At 36.9% G+C, this 26,749-nt stretch overlaps 1 protein-coding gene across 1 annotated transcript in view; it reads right to left on the bottom strand.

Annotated features, from left to right (window-relative positions):
* Positions 1-26,749, bottom strand: part of KLHL32 (kelch like family member 32) — a gene marked incomplete at both ends in the record, with an annotated part of 92,657 nt that overhangs the window by 23,503 nt on the left and 42,405 nt on the right. Inside the window, one exon of the mRNA XM_084283350.1 lies at positions 12,787-13,002. Within this exon, the coding sequence (XP_084139476.1) occupies positions 12,787-13,002 (216 nt within the window). The remainder of the gene's footprint in view (positions 1-12,786; positions 13,003-26,749) is intronic.

The raw sequence follows: 26,749 nt of genomic DNA, 5'->3' as shown, positions 1-26,749 counted from the left end.
TTTCCAGTGGCTTGTTCATTCCCACATTCTAAAGGATGGGCAAGGAATCTATCCCACACTTACCTTACCCAATAGCACAGAATCAATGAAAAAATAATAATAATTAATAAACTATGGGGCTGCTCTGGCAAAATTTGGAAAGAATGGAAGACTCGGGGTTCCTGCATCTCCTCAGCTACAGTTCACTTCCACTCCTGGCCTCACCCATCTCCAGCCACATGCTGTCCCATCCTCCCAGTAGCTCTGTCAGGAAGGCACTGTAAATCAAAAGAACCTCTTTGTACCTCTGCAGGAAGCAACTATTTCAGGTGATGAATTGTAAAGCTTTTGTTCTCTGATCAGATGTGACCTAGTCTGTCAGGCATCACAAAATGCATGCCAATGTTCAGGTCAGCATACCAAAACAAAAAAGCAGCTCAGAAGCAGGTTAATGTGAACAGGGAAGAGAAGATTGAGAACAGAGAGAGAAGACTGACTCAAACACCAAAGGCTTCTAAGAAATTTTGGTTCTTGTATAATTTCCTCACAGTACAGAATGGAAATTTTAATTCCATAAAAGCTCAGGGCTGGAAGCAGAACGTTTATCTAAATGGAAAACACACAAATGCCCTAAAACTAAGTCTGCACATTCTTGCAGACACAGAGGATGCTGCTTTCACTTGTTCTTGTTTCACTTCAATTTATTGAAGTCTACTGGCGATGTAACTAAATTCACAGGGCCAGGTTTTCTAGAAAGAAAAGGAGCTGCAAATTGATTTTAAATATCAAACTAAGTAATCAGCTGGTATTTTCAAGTTGTCTCACATCCCACTTCTGTAGGTTGCTTGCATCTTCCTCTCAGCCAGCTCTGTCCACTGTCAAGGTACAGTCTGCACATAAAGCTGTGGAATGTGGGTGCTTTTTCTATTTTACAGTGAGGGAATTCTTCCCACCCTCAGATAGCATGGAGGCTCCAAAATCAGCCCAAATAAGATGCACTAGCTCCAAATCCTAGGTAAAGGAAGCACGACAAAAGTTGTCTAGTCTGCAATGGCTTGATGAGTATTTCCCCCTTCAGTCCTTCCACTCAGCTGACAGCTGAGTTTCACCTTTCTTCCCATTCCAAATGTTAAAAGCCCAACCTTTTCCAAGTCTAAAGACACTATTGACAATACATACATAGATTTAATGAACTCCTGGGAATGACCCAGAACAATCCTAACGTGTTAATGGAGATGGGAAATAAAAGTTTGGGAAGCTGCCACCACTTTCTTAGATGGAGCGAAGGGAAGACTCAGAAGAAAATGTTTCTTCAAGTACTGGTACAATCTATCATCTTAAAGCATATCAGCTATGATGCATCAATCACCAGTTGCCCAATTTCCTCATAGGTCTGCTAGACAAATACATTGTCCTGCACAGTTCTCAACAGGTACAAGAAGGACAAAAAACCTACAAGACTGTCGCAGACTTCTTAGTCAAACAGCTCCATTAGTAGCAATTTTAACAGCTGTATCTCCGTCTCTTTTTTAAAAAATAAATACTTCCAGAAAACAACCTTATGACAAAAGGAGGAATTCTTCATCCCAAAGATGAAGTCTCATGAATGTGAGCTTTCATCCTCCCAAGCACAAGATAATGATACTAGCCTTCCCAGAAGGGCTATTACTTTATGAAAAATATCGTAAGAGAGGAAGTGGTAGGTTCATGTTACAGGAATTTTATAGAAACACATAGGAAAAAATGTCATTTTTATAGAAGGTTAGGAATTGAAAATATACTTTTCAAAACTGTATTCACTTCTTCCAAACATTTAATTGCTTGCATTTGTTTTACTATTCCTAATTGTTAATGGAAATGAGACTTGACAGAAGCCTACTTAGAAGACATTGACAAACCTCAATAAAAATATTTCAGCTCTTTAAACTTGTGATGAAATAGTTATGATCAAAAATCAGCTTCATACTTCTAACTGGACTACATTAATACATAATATTATATATGGTAATGCATCATATTATATTAAGGCAATAAGTTGCTAAAACAGAAAAACTAAACTTTTCATCTGCTCAAGCATGAAGTGAAGTAAGGTAGGGACAGAAGGTAAACTCTCAGCTGTTGTAAATTATCACAGCTCATGGAAGTTTGCCATTTTACACCTTCTGGGGAATCTGAACTTCAAAATTATATAGCACTTTCCTTCCAAGTATCTCAAAGCAATTTATAAGCACTAAAACTCAAGTTTCTCTGTGAGAAGTGTACATTTCAACCACTTTCTAGACATGGGAACTAAGAGAGAGAAAAATTAAGTGATGTGACAGAAGACACCAATGGCACAGTTGACACTTAATCAATATCTTTTGTCCCTTCAACCTGCCCACAACTGAGTCTCTTGTCTCCACCATCAAAATCCTGTGGAGATTTTGTGCTTCATGGCACAAAATGAGGCCTGGTGAGATATGGGTACATGAAACAGAAGACAAACTAGGTCCCTAAGTATCATCTGACAAAAGTATTTAAGAAATTTTGAAGCTGAAAAGCACATCTCCATAATGACTGCAGAACACTGTAATCTTTCTCAACTTTCTTAGAGCAGCAAAGACAAAACTATCTTACACTGCACTTCCACAGAATTGCATTCGTGTGCAATCAAGTCCTCAAATCACAGAGTAGCTTCCTTTATGGTCATTTGGAGCTTCTATACAAAGACGGATCTAAAAACTTGCTTCTTACACCTAGCTCATTCTTCTGCTATGATGGAGGGAACAAGCAAGGCCCAATGCAACCCCAATCAATGACACTCCATACATACAATTGTATGTTTAAAAAAAATATGAGCTAGTGTGGAGCCCCTGTTGCAACAGCCTTCATGGGTACCCCACTGTTGACAACCTGTGTCCTGCAAGAAATATCACAGCTGGAAGTGTACACAAAAAATAAATGAGCTGGGACAGATCACACTGGAAGGGCTCTACTTACTGCTTCAATCAAAGTAACTTTTGTTTTTAACAGGATAATCAGAAAGGAGTATAGTGGGTGACAGTTTAACCAGTGCAAAGCAAAACAATAAAACCCAACCCCAAAACTGGCATCTGGACATAACCTTGCTTCTTCCTTGCACAAAGGTCCAGCCATACGGTGTCTTAGAGAAGAGAAGCCAATCATAAGCATTCCTAAAATACAGTTTAACAGGTTCCTATGCATCCTAGTAGATCTGCCTCTCTGAACTATATTAAATGGCAAGAAGCTCTGAGGTAACAACTCTTTGCCATCCATTTTCTAACTTATCACAGAATGCTCCAATTTGGCCCCTCCAATACTTGTCATAATAGTAAAAATCACATTGCTAGTTGTATTTATCTAATATGGGTGGGGATTTTGTTGCTGGTTTTTTTGTTTGTTTTAAAGTTGCAATGAACAGAAAGTTCTCTCTTCATAAACAGAGCCTTCTAACTAGGACCCTTAACTATGATTTGATTTTAATTTAAGGATAAGGTTTTATTTTGTGATGGCATTAGATTAAATAACAATGGCTTCTCTTTTCTCAAACAGGGTACAGAAAGCATGCATGGGGAGTGGAAGAAAAACACCAACCCCTTCCCACCCTACCCCAACTCAGCAGCCATCATTTCAAAATCTAGAATTGTTCACCTTTATTTTTAGTGGAAAAATTCAGGCTGACATCAAACGAACTGAAACTTTACACAGCCACGCTTAGCATTAAAATAAGTTGCTGGTACATAACTGCAACTGGAAAGGACAATCTTTCACCATACGATGCATGCTGTTTTTATTGCTATTCCTCTTTTTATTTTTTCCCTTGAAATATACTTTTAAAGTACAGTGGCTCTCTAAGGATACAGGAATCTACAAGCTTTCATCAGTAAAAATTGTTAGAGAATGAAATAGGTACAAAATAGATAAAATTCTATAAAATATGCAGTACAGCTCTGTGAAAATTAGTCTAAATGGTTCTTGAATGTCAAAAGATTCCTATTCCTTCCTTCCCTATTGTTAGGGTATAATTTTCTATGAGTTTAATAGGCAAATCCAACAAATCACATAAAAATGTATCATTTTCTATAATAATCTTGGCAACAGCTATATAGGATTTATATGTCATTAATATCTTAGGTCACACAAAAATGCACATCAAAGTAAATACTCTTCGTAGTCCATTTATATATATAGGTATGCTTTCAACATGCCATGTTACTACAAAATCACTGAGGTCAATTTTTCCAAATGAAATCACCCGGTATTTTGTTTTAACAGTGATATCACCAGCATCTTCACTGCAAGAATAAATTTAGTTCTGTTTTGTTCTTCTTTATTATTTTAATGAACTAAGCCCTCTGACAACTACACCATCAGTTTACCTTCACCTGGGTCTCATAGCCAAGTGCCGTCTGAGTTCCCCCGCTTCCTCCTATCCACTTCACTCATGCAATCCTCAAACATCAGCCACTGAAGTTCATGTTACAAATGTGCAAACTTGATTCTTCAACTCTGAAACACTGCTGAAACTTGGACGGGACCACTAATATTAACTGTGGGAACATTTAAGCCTTTTCCAGTCAGGAGACAATTTACTTCCGCTTTCTTCAAATTCCACTAAGAATTTGATTTAGCACAACAACAATAAATAAATGTCTATTTTGGTATTTATTTCAGCTAATTTTCCACTTAGGAATTTGTTCCCCCGTGTGTTTTTTTTGTTTGTTTGTTTGGTTTGGTTTTTAATACAAAAATAAAAAGCAAGTGCACTAGCAGAAGCTCACTCTGAGAACAGAATAATTTCCCTTTCAATCAAATAACAAATTCTTAACAATAGCAATGTAATTTATTCTGATTTAGATTCATAGAATGGTTTGGGTTGGAAAAGACCTTAAAGCCCATCCAGTTCCAACCCCCAGCCATGGGCAGGGACACCTCCCACCAGACCAGATTGCCCAAAGCCCCATCCAGCCTGGCCTTGAGCATCTCCAGGGATGGGGCATCCACAACTTCTCAGGGTAACCCGTGCCAGTGTCTCACCACTGAGACACTGAGTAAAGGATTTCTTCCTCATATCTAACCTAAATCTATCCTCTTTTAGCTTAAAAGCCATTTCTTCTTGTCCTATCACTACATTCCCTGATAAAGAGTTCCTCCCCAACTTTCCTGTAGGCTCCCTTTATGTACAAGAAGTTTAGTCTTTAATTTAGTCTTTAATCCCCACATGATGGGCTTCAGATTACTGCTGGATTCATTATTTTTAAGTGATGAGTTTTTTCAAAATCAACTAATTGTCCTAAGAATATAGTTTATTTTTTAATGTGACTTAAATACTTGAATGCATTTGCAAACAAAGCTTTAAGATCCTGAATGTATTCCCATGAATTGGGAATGTCAGAGTTTACTTCCTGCAAGATTAAAACAAACATTAATTTATTATTAAAAATCAAATTTTATCTGAAACAAAATGAAACAATTGCAACCACTGAAAGGTGAACCTCATAAAATGTATATGGTTTTAGCCAACCCGGAGCTTAATTTTCTTTCTCTATCTTCTTTGGTTTCAAGGTACAAATAGAGGCAATGCTTCTACCAGCTCTCAAAGGAAAACTGAATGAAATGCAGAGCTGGGGATTCTCAAAAGAGCTTCCAATTTTCTATCATTTTCAACAAACTTAAACCCATCAGAAACAGTATTAAACAGCTTTACTAGGATTTTGAAAGGGAAGAGATTACTGACATTCATATCTGAAGCTAAGATGTTAACTAAGATAGTAGCACTGGACTGTCTCATTTGATCATTTGTATCTGTGAGTTTTAGACTATTTATGCTGTTCTTCACCTTAAAAATGAAAGTAATGGGTATTTCCATCCATGTCTGGCTTTCACAACGCTATGAGCCATGCAACTTTCCACCGTGTAACCATGTATCTGTGTATTATACAGTTTTACAATTATACCTCAGTTAATCTCTAACAGGCCAATGTCACAAAGAGCAGAGCAGTCAACACAAAAGCCACCATAACAGACTAATTCAAATGCAGAATGCAATATCACAGAAGCTGTCTTGCTGTGTGCACACCTTGGTGTCCTCTTTTTGGCTTTCTAAATCAAAACACACATCCATTGATTAGCTGAAGAAGTGACCTAAATTCAAGAGCTGTGGGCACAGCAGCCCTCCTAAATACTGGTGTGATGCTCTATGCTTTTCTGAAGTTAATCTGGGATAAATAAGGTGAGACAATGTTACTGTAGGACACTGAGGCAAAAGTAATGCCCTCCAGTAATTCCTCTATTGCTCACAGCAGTGGCAGCAAAATAATCAAGTTTTCTGATAGGAACTGACATGCAACAAAAAGAAAAACTAGGAGAACACATAGTTGCTCCTAATATAACCTTATTTTTAATACAGAAAATTCCATTCAAAACCGCCATTGTTGATTATAAGAGGAGAGGAGAGGAGAGGAGAGGAGAGGAGAGGAGAGGAGAGGAGAGGAGAGGAGAGGAGAGGAGAGGAGAGGAGAGGAGAGGAGAGGAGAGGAGAGGAGAGGAGAGGAGAGGAGAGGAGAGGAGAGGAGAGGAGAGGAGAGGAGAGGAGAGGAGAGGAGAGGAGAGGAGAGGAGAGGAGAGGAGAGGAGAGGAGAGGAGAGGAGAGGAGAGGAGAGGAGAGGAGAGGAGAGGAGAGGAGAGGGAATTAGATTAGCCAATATTCAAGAAATAACATGCAGAAACTTTGAAAAGTTCAGACCAAAGGAATACATGAAGTTCACAAAACTTTACGTGAAATACCAGATTATGAGAATGCTAGATTTAAGCTAAAGAAGACAAGGGGGGGAAGGTGTTTCATAAAATAAGGGGAGAGCACAAACAGAGGCAGTGCTCATTTTCACCATAAACCAAAATGCCAATACTATTATTAATGATGCAAAAACTATCATGAAAAACATGTGTGACCTGAGCACACCAGCAGAGCACAGCATGAAATTCAGCTGCCAACATCCACTGCCTCAATCCACTGCAGCAGGTACATATCCTGCCCATTCTCCAGCTCCAGAAGGCACAGATCACCTTGAAGATCCTGTGCTGCAACTGCCAGCACACATCAGGGATATCCTACCAAAAATGCTGCACATACCTATGTCGACAAAAATGAATCCCACCCAAGTAGTCTGGAGGGATGCAAGGAGTATTATCATTACAGTCAGTTCAGGAGAGGTACGTCTTATTTTGATGAAAATGAAACCTACATCCTATCACAGGTTCTGCTTTCATGCTATTTTTCTTTTACGTTTTATTAACAAAATCTTGCTTGCAGCTAGTCATGGTACACAGCACGACCATCACAGATCCAGCACAGTGGACATTGTGATTCACGAGAGGCTCTTTGGCACTTTTATGTAGACTGCTCATGAAAAGTGAATTAAAAAGGGGTTGAAAACACAGTAAAATATGCACAAGAAATATGCTAATTTTCCCATGTAGCTTTACCAATTCACCTTGGCCTTGATATGCATCAAACTCCTTTTTTCTCTCCGCTTCTCACGATGAGAGGCTGACAGCCACATTTTAGTGTGGTGGTTTTCTACTTAGGCTAAATACTCACCAGGGACAAGCATTAGACCACCAGACATGATTTTAGTTATTGCCCAGGAGAGCACTTAAGCTTATTTCTTGAACAGCGAAAGGCTAATGCACTGTTTAAACACAACCTTGATTACTGAAATGCTCTCCTTCACTTGCTATTTCGTATCCCTTGTTTTGCAGTAAAACTTAAGTCCCCATTTACCAAGGCACTTAGTCCACGTTTTGTCACAACATACATGTACCATCAAGAAACACAAATTTTGCTCTCTCCATATTAAAAATTGCTCGACAGAATCAAATGATTGACAGTGCAAAAAAACCCTGAAGTACTGCACTGATGGAATGGCAAGTTTGTGCTGGAACATGGCAACCCACTTCTAGACACTGCTGTTCTGCGTAGGAAACTGTGGGCACTGCTGGAGATGGATGGAAGATGTCAGAGGGCCTGTCTTTGGCAGGGAACTGTTCCATCATAACAGCCTGCTGTAATGTGTGCACAGCAAAATTTCTAGCAGCACTGAACCCTCGTGTATTTTTGCAGGAGAATATACCTGGCCCTCCACAAGTCACACCACAAGATTCAAAATGGAGCTGAAGTGCAAGAAAAGGCAGTTAAAAATTGGGCACTTTACCCTTCTGAAGAAGAGGATAAATAGGTGTGTAGTGAAAAAAAATGGATTTATACATTTCTATAAAACAGGCATTTAACAACTCTTATTCATCTATGACACTGTAGTCTTCCTGTCTTTTATTTTTCTACTTATTCAAGCAATAATGCTTCTTTAATATGGAAATCAAAGATTGCTTTTGCACTTCCCATTCATAGTAACAAAAGGAGTAACTAGTACTACACTTTCCCATGTGGATCATCAACTTCATGAACACAAGTTTACAAGTTGCACACAAGTTAACAGGCCTGGAATGCCTTGGGAGCCTACCCCTGGAAAAGACCCAGCACAGCTGGGTCATACTTTCTAGCTGAATAAACTACTTGTGGAGTTTTTTCTGCCCACCCCAAACTTCCTAATTCTAACATCGGAAGCATTGGAGAACACTAAAATTGATCTATTTTTAAAGTTAGCTCTTTAAAAGTATATCTCTTTCAACTTAGTTAACCAACAGCAGGGGAAGAAGAACCTAATTTATACTTATCTCATGTTAAGACTCTTTGCTTAGAGATCAAGAGATCACCTTGGATCAAGTGCAGTGTTTAATAAAGTGTCATCTGACCATTCACGGAATGGCTGAGGTTGGAAGGGACCCCTGGAGATCATCTAGTCCAACCCCCTGCCAATATCCTGCTGGGAGACTGAATGATCCAGTAGATATTCCTAACTATTAGCTTGATCTTTAAAATATGAGCACACAGGCCTCATGACACTGAAGTTTTTAATCACGAATGTGATAAGACATAACTATATTACAACTAAGTCTAACGTGAGTTCATTATTACTTAATCCATGGGCTTGCTTTCTACTCGCTTGGCTCCTGCAAGAAGCCTTTTCTTGCTAGATTCCTCTGAGAACAAGTTCTGTTGTACAAGGTTGGTTACCTTGCCAATTATCAAGGGAAAGAACTCATCTGCTTCTTTAAAGTAGAGCCAATGAGCCTTTTTAACAATGGCCAATTATGAAAAGATTCACTTTTCACTTCATGATAAACTAGATATTTATGTCATCATCATGACCATTTCCTGTGAAAAAAGCATGCACAGATCATGATGAGGAAATAAAGTACTGAAGAATTTGTTTTTTTCCCCCAGTTTCTTCAAGATTTTCCCATTTTTCTTCCTTTATTTTTAATACTTTTTTTCCATGTCATTGCTTTAAGTTTACTCACACCTAAGTAAGCTGACAAATCACAAACAATATCTCATAATCTGACACACTAGTAAAATGCAAAAATCAACATGAAAACAAGCTCTGTTTCACCTAATAATAATAGTTACTGGCTTAGCCTAGTTAAAAAAAAAAATCAAAATCATTAGATTGAAGCTAACATGTTTCTCCAATTTTCCATCCTACAGAGGGTTTCTGGTGGTTGTCTTTCTGATTATTTGTTTTAAGAAATATGTAATTATATTCATTGTCTATTTTCTCCACTAAGATACCTGCACCAGGCCAAAGAGTTTTGTAAGACTTTAAGAGGTAGAAAGAGGAATGAACAAAGAAGTTTGTCTACTTTAACCTGGTTTGGAAGTCACCTTTTTCCTCCTGACAGAATATACTGTAATTACTACATTATGTTACACTAATCCACATCCTAATAAATTGTCATTAATGTTAGTGTTTAATTTTCTCAAGCCTGGTTTGTTCAAGGTTGTATTTTACAATATTCACTGGAATTGTGCAATTCATAATTGATAGTCTAACAAAAATCCAAAATGTGATGGAGATGAGGTGCAGTCCCTTCAGTTTAAATCACATTCAAGCATCATCACTTTGTGTACTTTGACACATTAAAATAACTACCTTAATCTTTATGTGCATTAGGATTGAATTGCCCAGTGGACATAGGGAATTTAAACTACCGAAAATAAGTGAGCTCTGCAGACAATGACATCCTGTCCAAGGGTTCATTGAGGGAAGCTTTAATTTGTGCTTAGGGCTTCATGGGAGCCCTACCAGTAGAGGTGCCTTGGGGACATCGTGAACTCATATTGCCATAACATGCATGCATGTGTGTGTGCGGGAGGCCACACTAGTCACAGGTAAGACAGACAAATGAAATGGTAGCATCCCCCATCAGCTTTTCTATTATCTGCCCCACTTTGTGCCAATTTCCTCTAGCTTCCCCAACACCTCTTGCTTTGCTGTTCTTCCTTAAGACATGGGATGGGGATTTGTCAAAGTCAATGAGCACTTTATTACAGTGAGAGTGCTCAGTAATGAACAATTCAGCAATTTAATGAGATTCTGTAGATCTGTCTCCAACCTGTCCATCAAGTTTCACTTCTATAAAGCACCCTGACACTAATCCTCTGGCATACCCAATCTTCACCCTGGGCTGAATATTAGATTCTTCCATGGTATATTGCATTACCACTATAACCTTAGCAAAAATGATGAACTTAACTACACTTGAGGCAATATAGCCAGTCTGATTTGATTTTCCTCTATTGGGTTGACTATGAGGGAATTACTTATTTACTAAGATAAAGCAAAAACAGTTTCTTATTGCCTTCTGAATGCCTAAATTGGTAAATATTTATGTATGTCTTTTAATTCATCCTGGGGACCTGGAATATTTATAAAATATATATTTATTCCTGGTTGTACAAACTGAATTAAAAGACACACACACATTTTGCCTGCAGCAGAAAACCAGTTTAAAAAATTCTTCGTAACAGCATTAGTAACCTTTGGAGAGGCAATTATGATAACACTTAAATGGACAGTGTGGAGTTTGTTGTCACTCAAAAAGCAGCATATTACCTATAAGTATCTCTCCCCAGTATGACCCTGCAACAGAAACATAGGCTTTATCAGATTTGCCTCATGAAGCTAATTAACCGGAGTGCACACAATTAAGAATATTATTTCTGAGTTCTTTCTACAGGACAGGACAATGGCACAGGATTTAAAAAATCACTTTCCAAACTTTATTCCAGTAGCCTGCATGGCACACAGGATCCTGTGTATACTTTTTCATTAGTGAGCTGGCATTAAATAATATCTACATGGCTTTCTGTAGGAATTTTTCTAGCAAAAGTATCTCCAAGCACATAGGTAGTGAACCTGCAGTGAACCTGTAGAAAAACAACGATAAAAGCAAATTGGCCAATCAGCCATGCCCCATATATGAACTTGTACATCAAAAACTTTTCTGATAAACAGAATATGGGCTAGGACTCCAGAGTATCCTGCCTAAAAACAAAACAAAATGAAACAAAAACCTATCACAGGTAGTGTGCTGCAGGTTCTCTTGTAAAGACACCCTCTAGAGAGCAGAGCAAGAAAGAGCCTAGCTTTATATTACTATCTGCAGAAAATACCTTTGTAAAATACTTCATAATCTAGCCTCAAAGTTTTGGGAAATGGTGTATCAGTTATCAGACTGAAGGGTTAAGTTGCACTTGCATACTATCTTTGTGGTTTGAACAGCTTAACTAGGCATTTTTATTTTTAAGAACACTTTGTTCCTGCATGACATTATTCATCCACAGAAAATGAAGTGCCCTACAAATGAATACACGTTTTACCTTTTGAGAAAACGATGGCATATAAATGAAATAATTTGCTTTAAAAATCTGAAAGATAAGTAGATAAGTAACAGAGATTGAAATAAATATATGAAACACTCTTCTGACTCTCTGTCTTCTCTGCTGGGCCAGGATAACCCACTTCCTAAAAGAAAGCACAGGTGTCTTTCAAAAAAATTGCATTCTACCTTGAAATACCCTGAAATACTTTCCTTCTGTAAAACGACAGTGAAAAGGAAACCAAAAAAAGTGTTTGGGTAACAAACGTTACAGAGATTTACTTCCACTATATCACGAGCTGCAATTTTTGCAGACATATGATGGGAATGTTTCCAAGGACAGATTTTGTTTTAGTTTTTGTGTTTCTCTTTACAGACTAGACGTTTTTTCGTAATAGGTGTTTTTTCCTCCCACACTAGAGGTTACAACGTAATTCTTGTATCTTGCTAATATTCTATGGCAAGCAACTTGGTGCTTTTCCGGATCCAACTTTTTTTTTTTTTTTTTTTTTAAAGGAAATATTTGCCACAAACCTGCTGAAGCCTCCACTCATCTCTGAGCAGAGCAGTCTGTTTGATGATCCTCTAGTTTGATTCAGGCAAAATCCGTTGCGGTGGCCTAAAAAATTTCAAGGACTAATGAAGTTTCTCTGAAGTGAATGGGACAGACTGCAGAAGCAGGTTTGTCATCAGATTTGTGGCACTAGCCTCATCAGAGATGACAACAGAGTCACATGCATTGGCCATCTCTTCCCACCAGCAAAGTTTTGATCTGGAAGAAAATCTCTGGCCACATTCAAATAAAACAAGTTAACCAATAAAACACATTTCTCTTTAGAACAAACTAACTGCATTAACACAATACGACTTTTTAAATTTCGTTTAGAAATTTCCCTTGGTTGTTACTCACAGCTTTTCTGCAAGCACTTAATTCTCCCTCAAGATTGCTCCAGGGATCCAAAGTAACAGAGCATTATTATGGCTTAGAGAGTATCACACATTCTGCTTGTTCACCAGTCTCCTTACCTGCCAGATTTGTTCTTCACTGAGTGAAGTGAGTCTATCACTTTTAAAAACCTCTCGAAGGAGACAGTATGGGAGTGCCAGGACTTCTTCAGGATGATTCTTCAATAGCTCGGAGAGATGTTTTACTAAGAAGTCAACCACTGCATCCTCCAACAAAGTGAGGTTGAAGAGGTCCGCAAGCTTATACAGGTCCAAGTAATTAAAACTATTTAATTCCTAAATGGGTGAAGCAAACAAAAAATATCTCAGAAAAAAAAAAAAAAAAAAAAAGGAACAAAAAAACACAGGTCTCAGATAATGAAGAAGGTTGTTCTTTTGGAAGCTGAGGAGAAGGAAGGTAATACAGTTTGAAATTAATTAACACAGATTCATTCAGAATGTATGTGCAAATGTTAGCAGTGCATATGCAAATATATATGATACTACGCATTTATTTTGGAACTGCTACAGTTACATATGCATACAGCATCTATAAGAAATATGCCTTAGTACATAAAATAATAAACCAGCAGGATTTACACTGTATGACGAGAGCTCACAGGAGTTAACAAGTGGATTAAAAAATGCATTTGTTAACTACAATAGTTTGTTACAAAACAATTGTTTCTTGTTATTTACTGTTCTGATCGAACTAGAGCACCTGTGCAGTACGATTTTTAGTTCCAAGAAACCTCACAAAATACAAGACTGTGAGCTACATTTTATTCTGTGTGCATTTATCTTCAACGAACAAATAGACCTTTCTTTTTCCACCCACTGACAGCAACATATAGGGGATGTTGGCCTCAAATTCTTTTTCCCCCTCCTTCTAGCAGCTGAAAGCCTGCAGAGACAAAAGCTGCAGTAACTCAGGGAAAGAAGTTTTTGCATTCTGATAACAGGTAATGTATATTTACAGGTTAATGTTTTTGTCTTGGCCCCCCTTGGAAATTAGTGTCTGGACAGCTAACTATTGCTACTCTAAACCACAGGCTCCTCATAACTCATCCACATTAGAGAAAAGCACCCAGGACGTTTGGGAAGGGAGCCCATGTATCCGTTCTTTCTGTTCTCGCTGTATGCTCACACATCTCTTCCTCTCCCCTCCGCAATCCCGGTTTTCATCTTCCAATTTACCGCATTGCTCCCTCTCAGCAGCCTTCTCCTTGACCAGCTCCAGGTGTGAAAGTGACAAGAACTGTTGTCAGTTTCGCTCCGTGGTTCGTTAACACAGGGACTAGAGCAGGGAAGAGAAACAGACTGAATTAAGTCAATTTCACTTTCGCTGCTCTGCTGGATGGGATGGCAGAACCAAATGAAACTGACAAGAAATCTTGTAAATGTCAAATGAGCTGCACGGCTGGCAGATAGAGCAGAGCAACAGGGAAGATGGGAAAGTGCGAAGAGGGTTTTTTTGGAAGGTTTTATGGGCTACATCTCGAACGTGTGAATTGGGTGGCTGTCCCAATGACTGTGGAGCTGTTTATGCATATGCAATGGAGAGTGGAGAAAGAATTTTTTTCACCTGCTTAGAGAAGTCAGTACTGGAGGAAACTGAATCAAATTCCATCGCAGGCTCCTATTTGCTGCATTATCTCCCAACCTGAACGGTCCACCTCCACTAGCACTGTCATAGATTAAAGGTAAATCCTATTCATTACCTACTTAAACTGCGACATAGGAGCTTCATTTTGTTTTCTTGGAAGAACAAAGAAAAGTTTTTTATGTTGTCAGAATAACCACTAACAGCTATCATCCCCAATGCCACAGAAATTCTGAACAGTTCTATGATGTCACCTCCTCTTCACATTAACATAGAGGAGGTAAGGATAAATCCTCCCCAGTTTCAGACAGACAGAAAGAAAGGAATGAATTTTACACGAGAAGTATCCAGCCTGTGCACTTGCTGTGTGACTCAGTATCTGCAGATCACAAACAGCTCCTCACAACACCACATCGAGGATAGCCACACAATGGTGGTACCAACGTAAGGCAGTAGGCAGTACAATCAAAGCGAATCACAGAATCATCAAGGTTGGAAAAGACCACCAAGATCATCTGGTCCAACCATCCCCCTACCACCACTATCACCCACTAAACCATGTCCCTAAGCACCACATCCAACATTTCTTTGAACACCCCCAGGGACGGTGACTCCACCACCTCCCTGGGCAACCTGTTCCTATGTTTGACTGCTCCTTCTGAGAAGAAATGTCTCCTAATTTCCAACCTGAACCTCCCCTGGCACAACTTGAGGCCACTACATCTTGTCCTAAAACCTCACAGCATTTAACAAGCAACAACCATTGGAAGACTATTTTTTCAAAAAACTTCTTGATTGAATGAATGAGAAACATCCCACAAGAAATTTACAATAACTCAGTGTATATTTATCGAGCTCTTTTGTAGTAAACAGCTGTATTTGGGAAGGACAAAATAAACAAATAAACAATGAAGCATTGGGAGCAGCATTCCAACTAAAATACAAGCCCAACCAAACTCCATTAAGGGTCAATGGAGGTGACTTATGGTGGTCTTCAGAAGAGGACTGGAGATAATACAGAAAAATCTTTCCTCCTTAGAGAGTAATGTGACACACAAATGCAAATTTTCCTTGAAAAATTTTCACATTTTCAAATCTGAAAGATACCAGTACACCTATATTTTTTTTTAATTGGGTATTTCTGATGATCCCTCAGGCTCCCCTGCCCCTTAAATCAACACCAATTGAAGTTTTTGATGAAAGCTGTCATATAGTTGGAGAGGCTGAAGATACCTATGGATAAATAAATAAACTCTCATCAGCTGTTTGTTTACAATATTATTTATTTATTTCTATTTTTAAGTGTTCATTTACTCCAGATGTTTATTTATTTATTATATGTCTGCTTATTTATTTATCATGGGGTTTACTTATTTTTATTGGTAGGCTTCAGCAGTCTTTTGATGCTTTGTCTAACACAATGTGTTAATGAGCTGCTGGACACGTGGTTTACTGCTTGATGAATACTGCAAGGATATTTTGTTAAAACTGGTCTTGGCCTGTAATCAGAAACACTTATTTCTGGTTTTGCAAGGTTAGAATTGATCTACAGGTTTGTATTTCACAGCAAAAGTAGTAAGCAGTGCATTAGTTTTTACAAATGAAAATTACCAGACTGTCACACCAATATTCCAACCAAAATGACACAGTACTATACATTACTGCCTCTGTGATGATACAAGAGGGCCAAAATGTCACACTGAGATTGCAAGATGTATAGTACAGATCAGATAACCTAGCTCTCAATAGCTGGTAAGACTTTCAAAAACATCAGAATAAACACAGTATGTAAGTTGCAAAAAAAATACAGCTTATCTCCCAGCTTAAAAAAAAAAAGTATTAAAAAGTATCAAAGCAATCACTATCAATTCAGCCTGATTGGTTTCCTATGAATAGATTTGTAAAAGTTAAACTCTTAATTGAATTTAAAAATTGTTAGATAAGTGAAAAATTAAATAGGATACTAAATTGGAAATTTATTTCTTGTCATGAGTTCTAGTAGTCTCTGGTTTCCACACATTTTATTATAGTGTGTTAAAGGAGCAGCTACAAAATTTTAAAGTTGTGCACATCTTTCTTCTGGAACTGTATCATTGCATAAGGTCTTTAAAAAAAACTACAAAACAGTCGTATGTAAATTACTGTAACTTTTAATCTCGTTTATAAAAGCTTTGAAATATATGCCATCTACATTTTTTTTTTAAATGAAGGATGAAATAGGAACACAAGCAGAACTGTCACAGAGAATCAGGGAAAGATAGTGATCCTTCTTTCTTCTGATATAATGCATGTTACACTGAAATATGCAAACTGAACAAATGTGTCTAAGATCATATATACAGATCTTCAAGTAACAGATTCTAAAATCTCAGAGTGTAGTCAAATCAATTTAATAAATTGGTCAAATTATTTATCAGTGTCTACTTCTAAAATGAGAAACTGTCTTTGATGCTGTGCATTCCACTTACTATACTTTCCTCCTCTTCCCAACTTCCAGAAATAAGAGTCTCCATTGTTCTACATTAGTGGCCTTCTGTTTCAGTAGCATCAGCCTCTAGATGCTGAACCAATTTAACAATGAGCTGCCATTTAAAACCCTTGTGAAAAACAAGCAAACAAACAAACAAAAACCACAGTTTTCCAAACACACATAACCTGAAAGACTATATTAGATATTCAAAATAAATATGTGACATTGCCTGTGTTTTGATACAGAGTTATATTTTAATATAGAGATGCGATAAATTGTCAAACAGGGAAAAATATATAAATATTGTATTTAAATTACTTCCAAATCCATCTTTATTCGTTCATACTTTAAAGAATAATTGCATTGCAAAAGGTACAGAAAAGGATGTAAGTAACAGATTGATAAATTAGAGTTAATCATAACCAAGTACACAGTAGAGTACAATATACCTCTATTCCTCTGCTCCATGTTATAAATAGCAGAAAAAGCACAAGGAGAACTAAGGGGAAAGAATGCATTTCTTTATGACCTTATTTGAAAGATAAACTCCTTGGGGAAATACAATTTATTCAGATTATCAAGACCCTGCTGTGCAAATCTACAGTCTGGGAGCACACTACAGAGATCAAAAAATATTTACTTTATTCTGTTGGGTATAAAAGCTTTTAATGAATGCATAATTAAGACAGAAAAAGTATATACAGCTTTAGAAATTCCACTGCCAAGCCAAGCCATTAATATCCAAAGTATCATACCCAGTTGTAACTCCACCTGCTTCCTATTTAGATTACAACACTGTTGTAAATCAAGGTACTAAATGCCTAGCCCTGCTGCTAAAGCTGAGAGAGTTGCATTGTGACACTATTTTGTCTTCTCCTAAGAAAGGTTCAGCCTCTCTAAAACAAAAAAGGAGCTGTAAGGTCTCTGGGACAGGGATGTGTTTGCTTTCAAGCAGCACCTAGCACAGCAGGGTCTTGACCCCAAGTCCTCCCAGTTCTCACTATGTTAAATACTACGAACTAGCTGCACCGTTCACAACAGAACCTTGATGTAAGTCATAGCAAAGGCAAGCTCTAAATAGATCAGCAATACTAACAAAGTGGAAAACTGTAGTGACAAAAATATACTTACATGGCAACAAAAGGGATCAACTCAGTTTTCAGAGAAATAAAATGCATTTTTGTTGGTTCTCACTCTTTCTATATCAGCATAGTTACCCATAACCTTACTTACCTAAGACCTAACAGATGAGACATGTGCTCAACAGCACAGCAACAGGCATATTTCATACTAAGCATATGCACAAATCCCTCAAAAGTGCATTTTAGATCTTATTTGAAGTTTTCTTGCACTAAGCACCAGAGCCATCCAGTTCAAGCATGAAAGACATTTTTGATGAAGTCCAGCCACAGTGGAACAGCTGGGTCAGAATTTCACAGTGTATAAAATGGTGTTTACATTTATTACAAGATCAGTGCAGAGGGTAGATGTATTTATAGACACAGTAAAGGATAACTTTTTAATTGACTTTTTTTTTTTTTTTTGGTAGATCACCACTTTCTCAGCACTTTATTTAATTCTTACTTTTGTTTTCTTTTCATGCTTAAAAGCATGAAAAGTTGTTTTGCATCCTTGCCGTTATTGCAAAGTAGGTCTTGAGCTAAGTACAAGAGCAGCAATAACAAAACAACTCAAGCCTATTATTTTCCCCCTCCTCCCTATGAGGACTTATCTCCCTTCTCACTCAGTACTTCCCTATATCTGCTTAGCTTTCAGTTTCTATCCTGCTGACTGGTGTTAGTGAGCACCCTCTTTGAAGGCACGCAGGAGGCCTGTGACCTTCACTAGTGCAATGGAAAGCTGTGACATTCCCAGATTGCCCGGGTGATGAGATGTGTTTAGTCTTTGAAAAACAAAGTGAAACGTGTAATATGCAGACACTCAAAAGTAAAACCAAAAGTCAACATTTTCTAGAATCTCATAAGGATTCACTGAAGTGATTAAACAGTATAGGTATTTCCAAATAGCAATCTATCTGAATAAGTGATCTTAATTATTTTCTTATATATTACTTACACTCTTGTGTGTATAATGAAAAGAAATATAATAACGAAACATTAAGACTACAGCTAAAGTTTCATGGTACCATTGGAACAACCACAAGTAAAGTTCTGCAGTGTTTCCAATAGCTCCTTTCCGTTGCTAAGCAGATGTTGGTGTGGAAACTTACGTACCTGGTAAAAAAACTCCCCAGATGAAAAACTTCACTGCTTGGAAAGGTATTCATGGTAAAACAATCCTAACCACCAGTATCATTTAACAAATAAAAATACAGAGACAAAATGGAAAGTAAAGGTTAACTAACCCTTTGCTTGCCTCTTTTATACCATTTCAGACAGTCCACAGGAAGGATTTCTGTAGATTTATCATTTAAGTTTTTCCAAATTATGGGAACCTGGCCTCTTCAAACATTCTGAGGAATGACATAATCCTGTAGTCTTTACTCTGGCAGAAGTCACAGGATATTGGTACATCATCTTCAAAAATATTTCATTACTTTACATTTTTGTTAACTCTTCAGAGGGACTACAGTGAACAATAAAAGCCGTAAACTTTGGCTAATCCATCAACCACCATCAATCCTGTATGCTAATGCTTACTTATCCCTTTTTTATTGCTAAGGATGTCAAGCCAGAAAGAGCAAGTTTTGTCCTTCAGAAATCCAAAGTTCACAGAAGTAGCAGTTACAAAAAATATTTACCATCTTACTAAATAAAACAAAACAAAACAAAAAACAAAACTGCGCAATACCATTGCTTTCAGCTCTTTTGTAGAGCTTAGTAACAGTTTCAGTTTCAGGCCATGATAACACAGGAGTGGAAGCCAATTCCCCTACTATACTGAACAAGCTCATCAATCACAAATTAAGAAAGATCCAGCTTAAACCAGACTTTGTTCTTGCTCCCAAGTACAACTACAGGAAGACTCAGCTGATTTTGAGACTTTCTTCTCATTTCCAGCTTAATTTACTCCGACAGTCTATATGCATTTGTTCCTGTGCCAAAATTATCTTTTGTCTAACAGCTCTCTCTTTCTTCCCCCAGGTATTTATTCCCTTGATGTATTTACAGAAAGCAATCATATTCCTTCTCAGCCCTCATTTTGCTAGGCTAAAAAAGCTAAGCTCCTTTAATCCCCTCACGTAAAACAGGCCTTCCTGATCATCCTAGATGCCCCTTTCTACACCTCTCCCAGTCAGATTTCATTTACTCTTCTGCATGGGCAAAATCTTCACAGTATTCCTCATGATGTACAGTGCACTTGTGCACTGCCATTAATACTTCCTTAGCTTTATAAATTACCTTGCATGAAATATCCTAGGCTCAAGCCGCCTTTTTCTTGATGGTGTCACATTAGTAGCTCAAAGTCATCCTGTGATTTAATACATGAAAATTCTCTGTAAACTTGCTCCTCAAGTGAGACACAATAGCAGCCCTTCTGTCTGTCAGGCAGGACAGAAATGATTTGACATGTTACAAATGGGAATTGAATATGAGCCACTGAAATGCAGGAGATTCCACTAATGATGCTCAGAAATGATTTTCCAATTGCTTCCAATTTCATTTCATTCTATATGTGAGTAACAGACCTCATAATTGTCCTGGTACAGACCAGTTACTTACTGGGGGAAAAATAATTTCAGTTATTTTAAGACTTTTTTTCAAAAATAGGCAAGAAAAAATCCCCTTAACATTCTGAAACACAAAATAAGTTTAAAATCAATATTAAGCATGAAAACTTTCCCGTAAAGTGGTAATGCAAATAAAAACATTTCTAACACACAATATGTTAGAAAGTGATTTTTATCATTCATCCCTGCTCCCATTACCAATGAGAAAAAAAAATTAGCATTACTGTTAGACCTGTTAACAAAGGTATTCAGGTACCTGAGAGCTGCTATTTCCAATGACCTTTTTTCTCATAACTTACTATTTTGCCAAAATTGAATATTTTTAAACTGAACCTTTCCAGCCTCCAGATGAATCTCTTTATGAAAACATCTCAAAAAGTTTACTACACATTATTAAGAATGAGACTGACAGGAAAAGGCTGTTGTTTTTCCACATTAAAAACATTCACAATGGAAATAGCTCGCTGGAGTTGCTGTCACTGAAAAACCTCTATCAGCATCTGGAAAAATAAACAGTTGGATTTGCTCACTAATGACTTGTTTGAACTTTGCACCTAAAATCTCACCCTGTTCTATTTGAGCTCTCCATAATCTATCCCAGAGCTAACTGAGACCCTGTCTGCATCATTACCTATTGTGGGCCAAACACAAACTAGAAAACCTGAAGCTGAAAGTCTGTTTCTACTGTGCTGTCTATGAACTGTTTTGGAGCCCTGGTAGGACAAAGACACTACCACATTCAAATGCAGATGCATGAACAAAACCCAGACCAGAGGAAAGAGCAGGAGAGCACATGCAAACAAGGAGCCCAGAGATAAAAACTAGGAAGCAGTATGGAATTCAGCAACAGATGTACTAGAATTTACTAGAATTACAATTCTGAAAAGCCATGGCTTCTCAAGAAGGCTGGATGATAATTCCTCAGATAGACCTGCATAAATGCAAACAAATAATGATGATGGTGGACTAGCAGGGTAGTCACTAACTAGAAAAGAAAGTCAACATTCATAATGTTGCACAAGGAGACATATAAGCAGAATATTCTATTATCCATAATTATCAATAATTACCAATATACTAACATTTACACTCTAGGTATAAATAAGAACAGGGGAGGTGTTCACATATAAGGACTATATGATTCAAACAATTCTGTTTCATAATCTTTTTATGACATTTTATTTCTGGAACATTTCAATGATGTGTATGTTTGCTTTGTAATAAACCCAGCGAGGGACCGCTCTAGTTAAAAATCTCTCTGCTTCAGAATCCCAGACAACAGCCTTCCACTGAATGCTTAAGGATTACAAAGCTAATAAACGCATCTAACGATGGAGAACAGGGAAGTGAGGTAGGCATCTAATCCCACCAGAGAATGAAATAGCTGTCTAAAACATGTGGAATGACTGGTTAATTAACACAGATACATTCTATCTCAGACAGATTTGCTAAACAACTCACAAAGCATCAAAACTTCCCCAGAATTTTAAGGCACTATGCAGTACTTTAACTGCAGAAAGACTGAATCCAGTGCAAGATAATTTAATACTGAGTATAATTTTGATAGACAAAGTAGTCTATTGAGTCACAATTTAAGATTAGAAGCTCCTAATGCATCATACGTATCACATCACCACAGCTTTCTACTAGCGTTTGACATGTGTGAAAGGAATAAGGCATCAGTAGGGAGCTTCTCTTGTGGAAACCTTGTAAGAACTCACTTTTTACAAGTATACAGTAAATATTGGCAGAATAAGATGGGGCAAATTTAACACAGTAAGTATTAGAGAAAGTTGGGCATTACAGTATTTCATGAAAGCTCAAATATTGCTGACAAAGTGTGTGGTCACTAAATGATCCTGTTGCTGGTGAGTTAAATGGAGATGTGGAAGCATCAATAAAACAGTACCAAAACTGATATGGTAAGCATGGAACAATGTGAAATAAACATAATGAATTTATGACGAGAAGCCATAGTCCTTTTCTAAAAGTATATGATGATGTCACAAAGAGACACAAAAAGGGCAGAAAAATTCAGCACTTATGTCTACTACTTTTTTTTTTTTTCAAAGAAAACAGAAATCTATCCCACACATGCTCCTGCTGTTTCACCACAGTTTTTTTCATCTGTAACTAAGGCAGATGTGAACAGAAATTACATGCCTTAATACCACCACAATGGACAAAGAATTTTAAAGGAACTAGCTACGGAGACCTCTAATCCAGAGTAAACACTGAAAAAGTGTAGGAAAAATGGAGAACCTGCAAGGGATTGGAGATCATGTCAGTGAACTGTCCATTAATCAGCCTAGTGTCACATAATGGATGGAATTAATTTAGGAGTCTATTCACAAATACAGGAAAAAAAAAAAAAAAATAAAATAGTAAGACCTATCAGGTAAGTGTTGGATAATAGTATCTGTTATCTCTTTAGAACAAGCGTGGTTCATTATATCAGCTACATTGACAAAATTCAGATTTCACCAGGACATCCAGGTAATCTATATACTTACTTTTTTTTTTTTTCTTTTATTTTTTTTTCAATTACATACATTTAATAGGATATATCTTAGATGGATGAAATACTTGTTCAATGACAACCTCAAAGTAACTTATCAAGTATTGTAACTTTTTCCAGGGAAGTCCTCAAGAAATTGATTCTTGATCCAACTCCACTAAACATATAATTGAACTAGAAAATGGTAAATTTTGCTATTAGAGTTTGCAAAAGATTCCATAAAAGCAGTGGGGTCACAAATTACAAGAATGACAGAATATGAGTATTGTCTGGCTTCCTCGGCAAAATGATCACTTTAAAAAGCAAGCAAGCAAACAAAAAGTATTTCTGAGAACCAGGAACATATCTGATACAGAAAATATAACAGGTTCTATTTGGAACAACACTTACAGGCCATACAGAAGGGACCAAGAAGCTGTCAAAATAGCAACAGGAGTTCTCAGCACAGTGCTGTGGCGAAGAAAAGGCTTGTGTCATAAAATGCACACTGAGTGCTGTCCAATAAAGGAAAGCAACATGCTTACTGCCTCACATAGCAGTTTTAAGACTACTGCTCAAATATTGGTCCCAGTTCCGAAGTCCACATTTTAAAGGTATGAAAATAATATATGCTGGAAAACCAACCTTGTAAGATTTAAGGTGCTCAACTCCTAGAGGATTTGATCTTGTGCAAAGATATTTATAACATGGAGACAATACATGAAAGCTAGAAAGTTCTGACAAAATTTTCAGAAAACTGTTTTTGTCTTGTGGATATAGGATCAAAATTACCCTGGTCTTTGTACTAGGCAGTACAGGACTGCTTGCACTACCTTCATGTGATTTCAAACATTTTGCAGCTCTGCATCTTAAGAGACTTGTTGCAGCTGCGGGAAGATACAACAGTACTCATCAATTAATAATCTGATCATAAGCATCTGAATGACAAAAATGCAACATTAACAGTGTATTGGAATATATGTTAATTGGAAAGCTGTTACCTGTTCAGGTAGCTCTGTACTCCTACAATATCTGACCACCCCAAAATAACTAAGAAATCTTGCACTCACAGCACTAAACCAAGACCAATTTTCATCTTACAGAGAAAAAGGTGGGCAGAAGGATGGTTCAAGAAATTGCCCATGATGCAAAAGAAAAAGAATTACAATTGCCTAAAACCTACTACATAGTTGTTATAGTTGTTACAGAATTCTTCCCCTGTCCCAACTGTAAAACAATTTATGCAGTTTAGTGTATCAGCAAAATGTCTGTAACTTGTATAAGCAGTATGTCCCATTAAAATAAAACTTCTCTATAACACTGTCCTTAAATTTATGCAGCAAAAAGTATATCTCTCTTTTTCCCATGACTAGTAGCAGTGCTGGTTAGTAGGTTTACTACATAATAGTCAGAACTGATATCAGAAAGGAAACAGGATTTAAAGAAAAAAAAAAAAAGTTCAAATGAGGGAAGAGAAGAATGAAAAAAAAAATGGAAACTACACTGAATAAAATAAAATAAGCTCAATAAAATGAAATCACCACACTTTAACAGGATTCATATTTTTTTGTTTGTATTGTAAGCATTATTGACCAAGGATTCACTTACCACACTCTTGGTCAGAAATTATGATAAATCTGACTATCAAAATCTCAAACATCAAAAATGGACCTTGAGTCAATGTTTGGCAGTTCCTATGTCTGACCTTCATCAGTACCAAAAAATTTACAAGTGGTTACAAAACAAACACATGAATGTTCACATTGCTAAAAATGCAAAGCATCAGGAAAGCATAAGCCTTCAAAGATCAAGATCAGATTTCTTTCTTTAGTTTCTAGCCATTTTTAACAAGAATAAAAAAATATCCTACCAGTCTCAAATTGGTAACAGTCAGAATCCTGTGCTTTACCACCAAGGCATTTTTCCACAAAAATACGTAAGCGAGAAATAGTTAATGTTTTATATACATAAGAAAAAAAAAATAAAGGTAAAATTATCATTGGCTTAAATATGTCACCATGAAGCCACCACCTTTATAAGCAGAATGGATCATTGTAGAGCCAAACTCCAAGTGTTCACAGCTATATGTGCTTGCCAATATCTCAAAATTCAGAAGTATATGACGTGTCCTCTTCTATATCCCTCCTCAAACACTACCAGGAAGAAGTGAAGCCACAGACACCCTTCAACAAAAAAAAACTGGAAAGGCATTTAGAGGATGGCCATACTTTAGCTGCAGAAATAAAATGTTTTTGGAGTAACTAGGCTCACAATAACAGTTAATAAAAATGGAGTAAAACTCAATGGAAAAATAAATAAATCAATGATTATTCCATACAATATTAATTAAAAAATAATCATTTTCAAATTCAAGTTTTAATGAGAAATTTTTCTGAAATATCAAAATTTCACAGAATTCAACCACCTCTAGAAGCAAAATTCTAAAAACAGGTTATCAGAGACTACATATTCCTGATGTTGTTTTATGGATTTGTTTGTTTGTTTCCTTTTCTGAATATTTCAATTCCCCATAAAGATGTAAAATGAGTAGAAACACCGTGAGCCAAGCAAAAACAAAATGCAAACACATATAAACACTGATTTTGAAGCATTTAATGGTGACATATTTAAGCCAATGATAATTTTACCTTTATTTTTTTTTTCTTATGTATATAAAACATTGGGCCTTTTCCCCTAGCTTTCTCCTTATCTACAACATGCCATTTCAAGCCAATGAGAATTCTAGTCCTGATGCTTTTAGGGGACTAGATCTGTCTGTAGTTACCACAACACTTTCCCTTAGAACAGATATGGCTTATGGTAAACAAAGAGAATTCTGAAATGGAATTTAGAAAACCAACAAAAACAAACAAACAAAAAAAAAAAAAAAAAAAAAAAAAAAACTCCTTTGAGGAGCTTTGGAAATTTTCACAACAGAAGTTAAAGTGTTTATGAGGAAAGTCCAACCAACATACTACTACCCCTCTAATCTAGAGAACACAACCACTACTATAAAAATTATAGTAGAGACAATATTATGCGATACCATCTCAATTCCCCCTGAACTGCAAATAAAGTCTCAGTTTACTCAATTCAAGATCCAACACTACCTATGTAGTTACACACACTCTCTGGTACAAATGTCAAGTTATGATAGACTGTGGTGAAACAGATGGGAAATTTAGCAACAACTTCCTCCAAATTAATAAACAGATGTTTAGAATAGATTACATAGGAGAACAGGTGAATGAAGTTAGAAACATTTTTCAGTTTGGAATAGCACACTTGCAGGACATTAGTAATGGCTAATAAAGTTTTTCATACCACTAATCTTTAAGTTTCTATCATTAATTTTTAGAGTTGGTGAGGTGAACAAGGAGAACTTACAAGTTTCAGAGCTCTCATTACACATTGGTTGAAGACTCCAGAAGACAGTATGTATACATTTACATTCATTCTGGGTTCAAGACCTGTTCACTACCCCATTAGACAGAAATAGATTTTTTTTTCTTTTAAAAAGAATTAGTCTAGATTATAATTCTGAAGCAAAATATTAGTTCCCTAGCAAATTGTACTACTGTGCAGTTGTGCAAGCAAAACACTGTACATGATGGAATGTGCTGAAATGCTGTCTCGTTTACCACTGCCAGCAGACCTGCTGGAAAACATCAACAGCCTTACATGGAACTTCTTTGCTTCTTTTTGCTCCCCTGTAAACTGAAGTGTTTCAGTGAAGAATGTTTCTCTCCTATCAGTTTTTAAATAGTATTTAAAAGTAGTTAA

Source organism: Netta rufina, assembly GCF_964035555.1.
Source record: "Netta rufina genome assembly, chromosome: 3".
In the NCBI taxonomy this organism is placed as follows: Eukaryota; Metazoa; Chordata; class Aves; order Anseriformes; family Anatidae; genus Netta; species Netta rufina.
The sequence above is the reverse complement of the archived record's forward strand: the minus strand, read 5'-3'. Positions and strand labels throughout refer to the sequence as shown.